The following is a 14971-nucleotide window of genomic DNA, read 5'->3' as shown; positions in this document are numbered from 1 at the left end:
GACACTAAGACACTGGAGTCACTAGAAGTGCCGGTCTACGGAGGGCAAAGAAAGCCACACGATTCGGTCATCGTATGGAGTACAGGGCTATCTTAACCCTGTTTGCCGCTCGGTCAATTTGTCCGCAAAGGACTTTATTACTTTATTACTGGAGTTGAAGCCCGTGTTTGAAGGAAAATAAGATGAGATCTGGGTTTAGCTGTATCCTCTGAAGATCGATTAGATTTGGGTGACTGCAGAAAGAAGAAGAATAAAAAAAAAAAAAATAAAAGTACCCGCGGCGGTTCCAGACGAAGACCACGGACGGACAGCATCTACGCAGCATCTCTCAGTCCCCTCTTCCCAGATAATAATCAATCATCCTCCCTTGTTGGCGCTGCTCTGCCTTCAAGTCAGCTTACTTGCAGCAAGATCTTCGTCTTTCTCTCCATGACTGCTGTCTTCCGTTATTTATCCACTGTCTCGGAGTGCGTGGGTTAATCTATCTTCTTCCACCCCTCCCCTCCGCGACCATCCACATTCGCCTCCCAACGAGAACCTCAACAACATCCAACTGTACGAATCTTTCGACTTAACGGAGTGCCTATCCCTGGACACCGAGTTTCAACCAGGTACCTACGCGTTTCGCCCGCTCTCGTGCTGAAATGGTCCACGCCACAGGCGAGGAACGCGCCGTACACCTTTCACGAGAGGCTGTCGAGTTGAGAGATTCCGGGCACCATGAGGTACGCGACAAGTTCACATTTGCATCCCTGCCAGGGTCGCTCAACGGGGCTGATGCTGGGTGCCCTTGATATGTCCCGTGCGTGGTGGCTGACGCATTCCGTGATGTAATATAGGCCGCTGTCCGAAATCTCCGAGAAGCCCTCGCGCTCGCGCCCGATAATGCTACTGTCAAGGAAGCTTTCCTGAAGATTCAGAATGAAGACGGAAACAGCCATCACTTACTCGAACTGTGCCGCAGTTATGCTATCCAGAAAAACGAAAAAGCTGGAAAAGACGCCGCCCGCTATCTTCGGACCGACGGTCTTGTCCCGCCGGAGAATGTAGCGCTGGAGTGTGTGAAACTGCTGCTTTCATACCAGGCGCAGGCGTTGTCTCCGCTCCAGGATGATATTATCGCGGGTCTCGTTCGCCAGAATGCCAGTGTTCGCCAGTATTTCTCCAGCCAGCTTCAAGTGTCGGTCACCACATTTTTCGATGACCTTTACGACCGGGGCGATGGAGCCGCGGTGTGTCTTGATACTGTAGTTTTGGATCATGCAGTCTGGCCTTCGGAGGAAGCACGCCTGCATTGTGAGCGAGAGCTCTTCCAGCTCTTTATCGCCAAGCTTATGGAATCGGGCCATGATCTGGACGGGCGATCGCTCAAGGGTATTGCTCGTCTTTTGGCTGTTGAGGCTGACCAGTTGCGAGATCTAATGGATGATGAGAGCCTTGATGTGGTTATAACGTCCTTGGATCACCGACTTCCCCTGGAGTGGAGAAGCCAGGCTACTTTGGCCACCGTCAAGTACCTGGAGTCTGCCAAGGAATTTGGACAGAAGCAGTTTTCGCAAATCATTTCAGCCAAGCTAAGGAAGAACCGTGTTGACGACCTTACCGTTGCGTTTTCCGCCACAGCCGTCATCTTCCCCATTGCCCCCGATGTTGCGGCCGAGCTCTTTCTCTCTGAAGCCTTCATGGCCTCTTTGAAACCCCTCACTGCGAGGGATGCGAAAAGCCGCAGGATGGAAAAAGCGATTCTAGAGCTCCTCAATGCTGCATGTATCAGCAGCACCAGTCGCGACGCCATTTCTAAGAGTCTCTCTGACTGGCTTTCTCATATTCTCACGAACGGCAGTGACGAGAGCTCCGAGCTGGCGGCAGTCATCCTGGCAAAGCTGCGAGCTTCTGCGAAGGACAGCAATGGTACAGCTTCTAATGGTAAGGCTCAGAGCCACGACGGCAATGTTTCTGAGCTTGTTGACCGATTCAAGGGATTGATGTCTCGACAAGAGACTGAGCATATCTCGAACGCGATCGAAGGCTTAGCTTACTCTTCGGTCAAACCGGAGGTTAAGGAACAACTCGCAGCAGATCAGAGTTTTTTGCGAGGATTGATCAAAGTCCTACAGGAGAAGTCTAACGAGACATCGATTCTTTACGGGGGTCTGATGATTATCTTGAATCTTACGCAGTTCCTTCCCAACTTATCTGAGGAGCAAAAGAAAATGTCTCAGCTCAAATCTTACGCTGAAGCAAACGCCAAAGCCGCGCAGAATGGTCCGAGTGTCCTCGAGGATGACAAGCATGTCATAGCTCGTTGTGCCGCTGTAGTTGATGCAGGAGTGGTTCCTCTCTTGGTGGCCTGCGGCAGGAATACCGCCCGCTCAAATCATGAGCTTATCAGCCGTATACTTCTCTCTCTCTCGCGTAATCCCAAGTCACGCGGTACCCTAGCACAGCAAGGTGCGGCCAAGCTATTACTCGGTCTTGCCGTCAACTCTAACTCAAGCAACACCAACATCCTGAACGCGTCGCACGCGCTCGCACGTATTCTTATCTCCGTCAACCCCTCGCATGTCTTTCCGCTCTCGGGCTATCCCCATGTTACTTCGGCTATACGACCCTTGGTCGCGCTTCTCGCTTCTCCCGAAGTCACCAGTGTAACAGCAGAACAGCCACTGGACATGTTGCCGGTGTTTGAAAGCCTCCTTGCACTCACGAATCTAGCTTCTCATCCTGATTCAGCGGCTGCAGAGGCTATCGTCCGTCATGCTTGGCCGCAAGTGGAAGAATTACTCCTTTCCAAGAACCCTTTAATTCAGCGAGCCGCTTGCGAGTTGGTTTGTAACCTGATGGCCTGCGAATCCGGGGTCATCAAAATGGCCGACGGCACCAAGCGAGCTGCCCAACGTCTACATATCTTGCTCGCTCTCACAGATACCGATGACCTTACCACGCGACAGGCTGCTGGCGGTGCTTTAGCTATGCTGACAGAGTTTGATCCTGTCATTGCTGGGGTACTCAATCGACCGCGCGGTGTTGAGCTCTTGCTCAACCTTTGCCAGGAAGAAGACGATGGCCTTATCCACCGCGGAATCACCTGCGTACGCAATCTGACTTGTGCCGCCTCTGGCGACAATAGGCGTCGCGCCATAGAAGCCGTGAAACAAGCCAAAGGCGTCGAGATTCTAAGCAACATGCTGAAGAAGACGCGGAACCAGTTGATCCTCCAGATTGGCGTTGAGGCATTAAAGCCCCTGGTGGAGTGATAGGCGGCGGCAGCATTTAACACTCGAGTTTAAGCCTTTCTTGATGTCGTGATGAACCCAGTACCGTATTTTACCTTTCATAGACCTCTTACTTTTCACTTCTCTGTTGCTTTTGCTTTGTTTTCCTCACCTTAATTTTCGGAGTCATTGATACAGCAGTGGATTGTTTATGGTTGTGTTGCTACGGCGCGTTTGGCACGGGTTTGTTGAAGGCGTTCTTGAGCTTACATCATCTCTTATAATTCTTACATATGATTACTCAATGTTGACTAGACGCCCAAATTGTTAGAGCGGTTCGCCGGTTACAACTCCAGATCAATGTCTCTTCCACATACGAGCGGCTTAAGGTTACATGGCGTAGCGGTTGCCCAACACAGGTGCCAATATGGGAATGACCATTTCATATTATGGAATGCGAAGTCTGAAGGACAGATATCCCACGCGCGCCTGGGATTGAACCCTGTCGCTTGCGTCGACACCTTCTGGTCTAGAGACTGCATATTAACATCATTATCAGCCTCGCCTGTACACTAAGCTGTACATTCATTGTTCCTTTAGACATTGGGCCATACACATGTGCGAATACCATCTACCTCTACTTCATAGTTCACTGACAGAGTGCCTTCCTTACTATATCCGCAAGGTCAAACTGCCTCTTCTGCTGCAATTACGCACAAAGTAAGTTCTATCCTTAAGGATAACTGACCTATTAATCGAATCTACGACAGGGACCCGAGTATAAGCGGGCTACCAATGCTACTGGTGCAGCTGAAGTGTTCATTCCCAGTGGATCATGGCCGTAATTAAGTTATCATTGGTATGAAAGTGGTCGATTAGGTACCGGTAATGTGCCTTAGAATGCGAACTATGTTTATTTTTTTTTTTTTTTCCTTTTTTTTTGAATGCCTCGTGCCAGCTTTGGTTTGGCTTTGAATAAGGGATAGCAGGTAGAATGGAGTCTGTAAGGGGGCAATATACTAAAGATACGTTCAGGGCCATGAAGCGCAAAATGCGCTCCGTCTGGTGGATCTAGTGTTATTGCATTTCTTGCGCAGAAACTATATTGACTGCTCAAGGGTCAAGGGGCTGCATCTGTTCGCAATGGAATAATATATCTATGCCTGGCGCTGGTCACGGATGATCTGGCCTGCCTGAGATCGAATGCATAGGAGGGTTCCCAGTTCGATATATAGTCCACTAACTTGTCTTGAAGTCTATGTTCTGTTCTGGGGTTGCAAAGACCAGAGACCAGTGCCAGGACTTGCCCGGCATATTCTCTTAGAGAATATGCGTGGCACCGTTGCTTCGTTGAGGTCAAATTCAAATCTCTTGGGGACGGGGTTCCGTCTTACTCCCCATACTACCCAAGAAGCTAAAGTGTAGCGTTCTCGCTGCGCATGGTGTACCTATCACTGTAAGGCTGGAGGCGGGGACGTGGCATGACTCGTCGCTTCTTCACAAGCAAGCCAGGCGCTTCCATACTCGAACTGGAATTCGGTGTAAAGCGCATCCCCCTCATGACAAAGGAACGATTCGCAGGGTGTCACTGAAATTGTTGGATAAAGAACAAGGCGCACCGTTGCGCAAGTGGCTGACTCTGGAGAGCAGTGCAGTCACATCGGTCTTATTGAGGAGGGTGGTTATCTCTCATGTTCTTTTTCGCTGGTTGGGGGAAGGCGTGTGTACCTAAGCTTTTTCCTCCTGATAGAGATATCAGTAGCAACTCTACTTGGACATTGCTATACTGATCACCTCCCGCATTTATGAAAATTCCCGCCAACATTTCTGCGTAGCGCAGAGATCCGCTATCGCTGAGGATACATTCTCCTTCAGCACAAACGGCATGTTTGGTGCAGTGTTCGACATCACACCTCCACCTAGCCGTGGGACTCATTCTTCCGGCTAGTACAGAGTTGGTAAAGGGAGCTGCAACTATCTGAGGTCATTCCCGGTAGCTTTCTCCACGGCAGTTCCCAATCGTTGAGCTTTCTCCCCCACGTTTGGACCTGGTCCAGGTCATCTGAGCTCATAGCGTCTCCACGAGGGGCGATTGGCAGTTGGGACGCGGCCAGAGCGATGACGAAAAAGTACGTCGAGCGGTCTACAGATATCAGATAGCTATAAGAACTAGGAGCAAGGCGATTCGTCCTCTACTCTCATCCCTTGTCCTATTGCCGCGACTTTCCATCAGAGCATCTCAGCGTCTTATCTACGATCAATTTCATTATAATTGGGACCTACGAGTCGATATTTTCACTATTTACCCTGGAGGTAGCTGAACCGAGACTCGCAGACTCCGAGTGTCTGGTAAGGTACGTACATATTAGCTGTTTCAAGTTCCCAGTTCTGTCCAATTTCTATTCCGAGTTGTGTTTCGAGTTTTTTGTTTAATCTGCGTACCTTAAGAGTGCCTCCTAAGCACTCCGTCCTGTTCCGTGCATCGCCCTGGATGTGCTGGGAGGGCTGTTCCTGGGAAGCCATGGCAAATCAAAGCTGGTTTGGCGGCCACGCCTAGCAGTACAGCCTGGGGAACCGACCTTCGGCGGCCATCCCTGGACCATGGCTAATCTTCGAATTCATCCACCGTTGAGCCCCGTCTCGCCACTCATCAAGGCTAGTGCTCAGCATGGCGACGCTTACTTGTCAAAATGCGATTCTAGCCAAATTCACCGCTCCACAAGGCGCCGTTGATCGGTGATCCGGTGGTTCTGATCCTCGGCGCGTTGACCGCATCCTTTTTGTCTTCAAATCTCTGTTGCTTCTTTCTCTCGCCAGCTTCCACGTGCTGACCATTGTTCATCGTCACTAGCTGCTTTCTTCCGCCCGCCTTGCCCCTTGTACCGACACGTTCGTTTCCCTCCGAGGCTTCTCACTCTATATCCGACGGAGGGCTCCCCAGGTCTCCCGTCTCCCAACATACAATCTCTATTCTGGTTCTTGCTGGGAACTGACACATGGCGGCCTTGTCTTCAAAGCTCTCTTTTCTTCTCTCTTCTACCCGTCACTTCTCTATCTGTTAATCCTCCGTCGCGTTTCCGTTGTCTGAGCGAGCTGTTGCGCCGCGTTGCAGATTTCAGCGCCCACAAAAAAAAAACCAAAATCCCCAAAAAGGAAAAGGCGTCCGTTGCCCATTTATTTTCAGGAGATTTATAGGATTTGTGTATTTTGTGCCGACTTTCTGGATTCACTGCAGGATTTGAAATACTCCCACAGCCATGAAATTTGGACGCAATTTGCCCAGGAACGTGGTGCCGGAATGGAGCTCCTCTTACATCCGGTATAAGGCGTTGAAGAAACTCATCAAATCCCTGGCGGACCGTGTGAGGGCAGGTCACGAGGCAGATCTTGCCGGTGAGCCACCTTTGTTGCGTCTTCTGGACCGCCCGGCGGCCCTCCTAACCCTCGCGCTCTAGGCTTCTTCTACTCCCTCGACCGGAATCTCGAGGACGTTGACCACTTTTACAACAAGAAGTATGCCGATTTCTCTCGTCGTCTGAAACTTCTATCGGACCGCTACGCACATAACTTGGATGGGAGTCATCTGGATTCGGACGATGTGGAGGATCTCCTAGCCGCATTGCTCGAGCTGCGCGGACAATTTCGCAAGCTGCAATGGTATGGCGAAGTCAACCGTCGTGGGTTCAACAAGATTACCAAGAAGCTGGATAAGAAGGTGGGAGCGCAGGCGCAGCAGAAATACCTTGAAACAAAGGTGGAGCCTCTGCCATTTGCCTCGAACACGCGGGTTACGGAAGCATTGAAGAAAATCAATGACTGGTTATCCGCCCTTGGTGACCAGAAGACTTTTGATGATGCCAGTTCAACACACTCTTCACTTTCCCTCAAAAGGGGCCCCTCCCGTCCCAACCTGAACCTGCCGGCAAACACTCTTCTTACCATTGACGACGCGTTGCGCAAGGACGATACTCATGTTGTTCTGGAGCTGCTAGAAGATTTGAAGACGGTTGCGGACGAAGCGGGTGAGAACGTCTTTCCAAAGGTCCTTCGAAGCCTTCTTCAGCGGGCCATTCATTATCGCTCCAAAGCATGCATTTCGGCCGTTATTGGCCGTTCTGGCTCCCTTGAGGAAGAAGACGATATTAATAAACGCAACTGTATCCATCGTTTAGTGATTGCGATTGGTCGCGCCCAGACCACCACTGACTCTGAGCAGTCGGCGTCAATGGTCTTGGATTTCCCCATGGATACCCCAAACTACATTACTCCTGCCGCCCTTCCGACACTTCAGCCCCCTCGTTCATTTGCGAAGGAGTCGGATCATGTGCAGCACTTGACTCGGTCTGACCCTGCGGTCTCGGTTCTGGAGTATTTGCTAGACCACCTGCGACCAGACCAACGCGAGTCTCTGCTTTCGAAGGATATTTCTGGTCGCACGCCATTGCACTATGCTGCGCAGTATGGTTTCAGGGTTGTCTGTGAAGTAATCATTGAACACCTGCAAGCCTGGAATATGTTCGATGTCAGCGAGGGAATTGATGGGCCGCGCTGGCAGGACAACGACGGTTGGGCGCCGCTTCATCTCAGCGTTGTTGGTGGTCACCCTCTGACTACCCAGGCCCTACTCAAAGCCGAGAACTGGAAAGGGCAGATCCAAGACAAAGCGGAGATTCGAAAGCACGTTTCGAGGTCAAGTGCAGTACTCGCACTGGCCGTCAAGGCTAATTTCATAGATATTGTTCAGCTACTTGTTGACGCTAAGGTTGATATCAACTATCAGGACCAACAAGGTGAAACCGCGTTGCACGTTGCGGCTCGCTTTGACCATGAAAAGTGCGCCCGCATTCTGCTCAAGGGTAACGATGTTCAGAAAGCAGACACCGAACTTGCTGAAAGCACTTACTCTTGGACCCCGCTTTTCATCGCCTGCGTTGATGGCTCATTAAGTGTTGTCGAGGCCCTAATTGAAGCTGGTGCCGACCTTGAAAGGTTGGATTCATCTGGCTGGACTGCAAAGGAACACGCGGCCCTGCGTGGACATCTTGACGTGGCCAGATGTCTTGCGAAGGTGACTCCTGAACCTGAGCTTTCCGAAGAACCTGCTTTGACTGTTCCCACTGCCTCTGGTTCTACTACTTCGGGTCCCTTGTCGTCACAGCCTCAATCATCGCTGATGGAGAAAAAATCGAACGGAGGGAGCGCTGCAGGGAGTTCTCCCTCCCGGAATCCTGAACCTGTTAAGTCATTTGGACATCGGTATCTCACCGACGAGGCCATGATCCTAGTCAGTTTGGGCACCATGGACACTCGAAAGCACGTCCACGCCGTGAACCTTGACCGTATTCCTATGGAGAACGCTCACGCTACTCAGCTGGACACTGCTCTGTCTATCGTCGTCTCTGCGAATGGGGCGCACGGAGAACCCGAAATCATCGATCTTCCTGTGCAAGAGAACATCTCAACTGAACCAATTGTATTCCATGCAGCAGACCCAACTAAGGTTAGGCTGCTATTCGACCTTGTTCCTACGTACTCAGGCTCGAAGGACCAAATAGTGGGGCGAGGTGTTGCCTTGCTGTCCAGCGTGAGGCCGAGTGTGGGATCGCACCGTACTAACCTTCAAGGCGACTCTACTGTACCTATCGTTGCTGCTAATACCTTGGAAGTGATCGGTTCCATTACATTCAACTTCCTGGTCATTACACCTTTCAAGCACCCGAACATGTCCATCAACAGGGAGCAGACCTACTGGAGGAGTATGTCGTCAACAATGGTCATCGGACATCGCGGCTTGGGCAAGAATTTTGCTACTCGAAATTCATTGCAACTTGGCGAGAATACCATACAGTCCTTCATCGCAGCTGCGAACCTGGGCGCTTCATACGTTGAATTTGATATTCAGCTCACAAAGGATCACGTTCCAGTCATTTACCATGATTTCCTCGTCAGCGAAACAGGTATTGACGCTCCTGTTCACACCTTGACGCTCGAACAGTTCCTCCAACTCGGCGAGCGAGGCACGACTCGAACACCTGGGTCTCCTGGCCAGATTGCCATCGGAGGTACTGAACGAAGCAAGACCCCTCCCTTGCCTCCTCGCCATAGATCAATGTCTGTGGGCGGTACAGAGAGCGATATTTCTGAACTCAACGAAAGAATTAAGCATACCCGCGATTTCAAGAAAAAGGGGTTCAAAGGAAATAGCAGAGGCAATCATATTCAAGCCCCTTTTGCTACTCTGGAAGAGCTGTTCAAGAAACTGCCTCAGAACGTTGGGTTCAACATGGAGTTGAGTAAGTCTATCCATTTCCAGGTATATTTATGGTTCGGCCGCTAATCAAAGGCTGAAGAATATCCCATGCTCTACGAGAGTGAAGAGGAGGAGATGGATACATATGCTGTTGAGCTGAATTCCTTCGTCGACACTGTCCTCGAGAAGGTATATACGTTGGGCCAGGGCCGGAACATGATCTTCTCGAGCTTCAACCCTGATATTTGCTTGCTTTTGTCCTTCAAGCAGCCGTCAATTCCCGTCCTTTTCCTGACAGATTCCGGATCCAGCCCTATTGGAGATATCCGAGCTAGCAGTTTACAAGAGGCGATCCGTTTCGCCTCTCGATGGAATTTGCTCGGCGTGGTGACGCAGGCAGAATGCCTTGTGCTCTGCCCGCGTCTCATCCGCGTTGTTAAAGAGTCCGGTCTCGTCTGCGTATCCTATGGCACATCCAACAACGATCCTCACAAGGTCAAGGTAAGCTTCTGAGCACACCGTGGCTTCTGGACCTCTCTAACATCATTTTAGCTCCAAGCCGCCGAAGGAATCGATGCGGTAATCGTCGACTCTGTCTTAGCCATCCGGAAAGGTCTCACCGAGCATGAAGGCAAAAACAGTTTCACACCAGGACCTACTCCACACGCTAGTCCACTTAGCCAACCGACTATCAATGCCGCTCTCAAGGATGCTCACAGGATTCCGGTTCTGAATAATAATACAGAGGTAAAAGACAACTATCTCCAAGTCAAGTCTGACGCTGCTTCGCTCTGAAAGAAGTTCTGCGTTAATCTTCAAAGCGTCGCGTGTTCAGTGTGTTCAGTTGAAATTTAGATATACATCGTGTCACCATGATCTGTTTAGATACATCATCATTCATATCCTATATTAATCTCAGCGAGTATTTAGTTCAAAGATCTGCTCGTTTGTATGCATAAACTATCCGTTTTCTTAACCCTTACAACAAATTATGCCTGGCTTTGTACTATTTACTGGGCTACTACACTCCATGGCTAGTGCTGTTGAGTGTAAATAGTGCGAAATCACGTGCGCGCATGCCACTTTTTTGAACTAAGTCCGGAGCTTTTAGGTAACTCCGACGATCAACTACTGAGGGTGCAGGAGCTTCATTATCCCCATATTCTTTTTCAAGAGGGGTCAGTGTAGTTCGATTGCCAAATAACAGAAAAAAATCTTGGATCTGCCTATTGGGGAGATTCTGCTGGCAACCGTCCATGATGTTCGTCTCTCTCAATTGAAACAACAACCACAGCTGCGCCATACCAGGTACACGCGAATCTCCTCACCGGCTTCAGCTACACTGCCTATTCTCCCTTGGAGTCGTCTGATCTGCGAATATGAACGCCGTAGATGCGACCGAGCACTATGGGACGAGTGCGCATGGTTAGAACCACTTCCCGCAACCTACAACCTCACGAACGTTCTCTGATGACGAATTGACTCTAGACCCTGCACCGTCCCTACTAACAGTCATCATTGACACAAATCCTCATGCTTGGGCGTTACTTGAGCAAAATGAGAAGAATCAGCTTCCCTTCTCAACCGCGCTCGCCAACATTCTCGTCTTCCTCAACGCCCATCTCGCCTGTAACTACGCAAACGAAGTCGCCGTTGTCGCCTCCCACACTCACAAAGCCGCATGGCTCTATCCGTCCCCAAACTCACCAACGACATCCGCAGACTCAGACGGCGACGTTACAATGAGCAATAATAACCATATGAGCACCGGTGGTGGTAGCGGTAAACCCAGCCAAGTAAACAAATACCGCCCGTTTCGAATCGTCGAGGAGCAAGTGACATCCAATCTCCGACACCTGGTAGACTCCACCAACCGTGATGACCTAGACAGTGGCGCCTCAACAATGATGGCCGGCGCACTTACTTTAGCTCTTAGCCACATCAACCGTCGCACAATTGCCTGGGCTGAAGCTCACGGAGGCGGCGATGCCTCCTCCTTCTCGCGCTCTGGTGACCCAGATACAAGCACAACGTCCATGATAGCCCGACGCTCCACAACCACAACGGCGACAAACGACGGTGCCGCCGAGGGTCTACAGTCTCGTATCCTCATCATCTCCGTCAGTAGCGCGACCGGCTCCGCGCACCAATACATCCCAATCATGAACGGCATCTTCGCCTGCCAACGCCTGCACATCCCCATCGATGTCTGCAAACTCAGTGGCGACGCCGTCTTCCTACAACAAGCCTCCGATGCAACAAAGGGAATCTACATGTCCCTTTCCGAACCCCGCGGTTTACTGCAGTATCTAATGATGGCATTCCTCCCGGACCAACGGTCTCGCAAACACCTAATCCTTCCGACACGAGTAGATGTAGACTTCCGCGCCGCGTGTTTTTGCCATAGACGCGTTGTGGATATAGGATTCGTTTGCTCGATCTGCCTGAGTATCTTCTGTGAACCACCGGAGAACGGCGATTGCTTGACTTGCGGCACGCATCTGGATACGGGTGACTACGGCGCGAAGCCGGCGGTTGTGGTAAGGAAAAAGAAGAAGAAGAAGATTAGACCAAATGGGGTCTCTGCTACGCCTACGCCGACACCGACGCCGGGGCCTTGATTCATCCTGGCGTCGAAGGTGACTATTTTTTTGGGCTCCCAGTGATACTCCGAGTTATCATCATGGAAGTTGCAGCTTAAAGGCTTCCGAATGGAAAAGGAAAAAAGGGAGGGGGCGGGGGGCGAGGTTCCACTCACAAACTGGAATAATCCTTTAATATACCTAATTGGAGACGACTCACTCGAGATCAGCAATTGCAAACGAATACTATACTATACTCTGGGTGACCTCCACAAACCAACGCCTGGAGGGTTGGCACATATAGCACCCAATCTGTTGGGAGCTCAGTATAAGACGGACCATTACTGGCTTATGACGATGACGGCAAGACCTGGTATACCGCATCAAGGATTGGTCTACGAGTTATTGAATATATGAGAACTTGAAACCAGAATTTTGGTCTGGACAGCTGATCAAGTGCAAATATAACGCCGATGTTCAGTCACCCTACATTTATAGCCGTGCCACTGATGGAATAATGTATGATGAAATCTGGATCAGATGAACAATATAAATAATTTGGCTCAGCATACACAGCAAAACCGAATCACAACTAGCATGTCTCAATGAAACATATGCAAAGGCGCCAAGCGACGAATTATAATATAGCAGCAACAGCAGAGCATTGTACAAATGAGTACAAGCATTTGTAGGGACCACAGATGCAAACCGCTATCAGAAAGACATGGGTATTCACAAGAATAGGTCGTTTAGGAGAAGGTCCAGGCAAACGTAAGATAGGCTAGCGGTGTCTAGGATCTAGGATCGATGACATGTCCTGAATGCGTCAAAGACTTTTGTCCCTGGGTTCATGCAAGTTTCTTAACCCGGAAGGCCTTTCCACCTTGCGCGATGCTTCCGTTCCCATTACTTCGAGACATGACAGAAGCCGGTTTCTTATCTTCGCTGCTCATATTTGCCAGGACCTAAGAGTCACTACAGTCAGGAAGGGCCATGGTAACATAGAAAGTCAAAGACGTACGAAAGAGTCGGTGTTGTGTGCGAAGTATAGATATATCCCGTCTACCGTCCGCTTGACAGTCATGATCCCAACAGAGCCCTCACAATGGCTGGCTTTTACACCCGGATGGCCTAAAAAACATAAAATTTAGCATTCGAAAAATAAAGGACACAAGTCTGATTACCCATAAAATCTGCTGCGATCATTGCTCCCATGGCTTCGTCCTCGAGTACTTCTTCAAAGGTACCGTCGGAACGTTTTCGATGACTATAATAGACCCGCGAAGCACAGGTGCTTGCGGCTAAGGTGGTAGCGATGTGCTCCCCAGTGCCCGAAGTGACACTCGCAACGCAGGTCTTCTCAGGGTCATTCGGGTCGACGGGGATGACACTGGTGCCAATTCCGTTAAGAGCCGCAGGACCGATTCTACCCTTGTGCTTCATTCCAATCCCACCAGAGGAAGAACCTGCTGCGATGTGCCCAAAGCTGTCCACAGCTATAGCGCCCACGGTATCACTGACACGATCCTCTGTGCAGCCGAAAAAGTCGGAGTGTGATCCATCGCGGCCATGGGATGGAAGAGACGATGAATCGACATCCATCTGCCCTGCGTGCATGCCGGCCCTCAGCGGATTAGGCTGCAAGATTGTATTTCTAAACGAATTGAGGCTCGATCGAATTGGAGACATGCCACCGCTTGAGGTGTCACTTTTAGCCTTTTTTATGCCAGTTGGGGCCTGGTTGTCTGATGCTAACTGCATGCCGCTTGATGTATTTATTGCACTAGCGTGATTCGAGTCCACATGAGGGCTAACGGAGCTTGTTGATGTTGATTGTGTGCTGGAAGGGCTCGCGGGCAACTGAGTCGGATGACCCCTAACTGCACGACGGTAATAGGCATTGTCGATTTCGTTCGAGCCTTGTGACCGAGCCCTTTGTCGGCTATCAGCTTCTTTGAGCTCCCTTTGCCATTGCAACCACCTCTGTCTTGCTGGAGTTGATATCAGCCCATCGTGGGGGAGGACTACAAGCCCTAGTTCATACGCATAGTCCGTAGCACCGGGTCCCACAAGAAAGTTCGGAGGCACGCGATGTAATGTCAGAGGCTCTTTTGACGCTTCAAGGATCGCGCGCGCGAGCGAGATAGGATTCTTCACCTCTATGCATGTCATTAGCCCGATACCTTCAACGTCAGCAGGTAGGACTTACGCGCGACGGCACCAACAGCGCCGCTCCGGCCAAGGTGGTCGACCACAGTAGCATCACATTCAACGGTCCCCTCAATAGTCGTGTTACTACCGTAGCCGGCGTTGGTTATTTCGGCATCCTCAAGGTACATAATCGCGATTTCAACGGCGTCGACCGCTGAGCCACCGTTGAGGAGTATGCCCATTGCCATCTTAGCCGCACTGTTCGACATCAGCGCCTGCAGTGAGACGTATGTACAATGGGTAGACCATGAAAGAAGCAGACACTCACCCTTCGCACACCTTCAAATGTGGTTTCTCGAAATCGCGACGGTGATAACCGGCGCCGGCGTGGATGAAGATGGCCGAGACATATTTTCCTCCTTTTTTTGAGCGATTCATTGTGGGCTGGCTTGTCTGCTGGGCAAAAGGGTATAGTTTCAAGACAAAGAGAAACAAAGCTGGAGATGCCGAGTTGTCACTGGGGCATTGCACCGCTGACGACTAATAGAACTGATGCGAGTGAATTTATGGGTACAGTGAGTAGGCTGCTGGCTCCGCGCTAGGAATACCTTCAACACAATTGTGCAGAGGAAATCAGGGAGAATGAAGAATAGGCTCAAAGGACGAGTATGAATAAGATGAGGCCTCGCTTCCGAGAGCTATTTGCTGTAGAGTATGAAAGCAGGCTGCACTCCTTAAGGCAGAGTAAGAATGAAGAGAGGAACCAAAGGATG

At 50.5% G+C, this 14971-nt stretch overlaps 5 protein-coding genes across 5 annotated transcripts, besides 1 other annotated feature; 3 read left to right on the top strand and 2 right to left on the bottom strand.

Annotated features, from left to right (window-relative positions):
- Nucleotides 1-14971: part of a sequence feature (contig 1.4 576..155056(-1)) that runs on past both edges of the window.
- ANIA_00135 (uncharacterized protein) lies at nt 408-3565 on the top strand. The gene is made up of 2 exons (XM_652647.2): nt 408-725; nt 840-3565. Exons 1-2 carry the CDS (start codon nt 645-647, stop codon nt 3255-3257), a joined length of 2499 nt encoding a protein of 832 aa, XP_657739.1. The 5' UTR covers nt 408-644; the 3' UTR covers nt 3258-3565.
- On the bottom strand, nt 5135-5738 carry ANIA_00136 (uncharacterized protein; the record flags this gene model as incomplete). The annotated part of the gene is made up of 3 exons (XM_652648.1): nt 5135-5375; nt 5578-5603; nt 5658-5738. 3 exons carry the CDS (start codon nt 5736-5738, stop codon nt 5135-5137), a joined length of 348 nt encoding a protein of 115 aa, XP_657740.1.
- ANIA_00137 (glycerophosphocholine phosphodiesterase) lies at nt 6369-10397 on the top strand. Its single transcript, XM_652649.2, has 4 exons — nt 6369-6608; nt 6671-9508; nt 9566-9966; nt 10018-10397. The coding sequence occupies exons 1-4, from the start codon at nt 6473-6475 to the stop codon at nt 10258-10260; spliced, it is 3618 nt and encodes a 1205-aa protein (XP_657741.1). The 5' UTR covers nt 6369-6472; the 3' UTR covers nt 10261-10397.
- On the top strand, nt 10845-12086 carry ANIA_00138 (TFIIH/NER complex subunit TFB4; the record flags this gene model as incomplete). The annotated part of the gene is made up of 2 exons (XM_050611054.1): nt 10845-10890; nt 10954-12086. 2 exons carry the CDS (start codon nt 10845-10847, stop codon nt 12084-12086), a joined length of 1179 nt encoding a protein of 392 aa, XP_050469322.1.
- Nucleotides 12896-14636, bottom strand: ANIA_00139 (protein ahrA; the record flags this gene model as incomplete). The annotated part of the gene is made up of 5 exons (XM_652651.1): nt 12896-13012; nt 13069-13178; nt 13232-14206; nt 14257-14456; nt 14527-14636. The coding sequence occupies 5 exons, from the start codon at nt 14634-14636 to the stop codon at nt 12896-12898; spliced, it is 1512 nt and encodes a 503-aa protein (XP_657743.1).

The sequence above is a fragment of the Aspergillus nidulans genome, chromosome VIII (genome assembly GCF_000011425.1).
Source record: "Aspergillus nidulans FGSC A4 chromosome VIII".
NCBI lineage: Eukaryota > Fungi > Ascomycota > Eurotiomycetes > Eurotiales > Aspergillaceae > Aspergillus > Aspergillus nidulans.
This window is presented reverse-complemented; position numbering and strand designations above follow the sequence as displayed.

Bases quoted from the DNA above. Each gene is read 5' to 3' on its own strand.
- ANIA_00137 (XM_652649.2), top strand. From the start codon at position 6,473: ATGAAATTTGGACGCAATTTGCCCAGGAACGTGGTGCCGGAATGGAGC. The intron at 6,609-6,670 runs GTGAGCCACCTT...CTCGCGCTCTAG, and splicing joins TCACGAGGCAGATCTTGCCG to GCTTCTTCTACTCCCTCGAC. The intron at 9,967-10,017 runs GTAAGCTTCTGA...ACATCATTTTAG, and splicing joins ACGATCCTCACAAGGTCAAG to CTCCAAGCCGCCGAAGGAAT.
- ANIA_00135 (XM_652647.2), top strand. From the start codon at position 645: ATGGTCCACGCCACAGGCGAGGAACGCGCCGTACACCTTTCACGAGAG. The intron at 726-839 runs GTACGCGACAAG...GATGTAATATAG, and splicing joins GAGATTCCGGGCACCATGAG to GCCGCTGTCCGAAATCTCCG.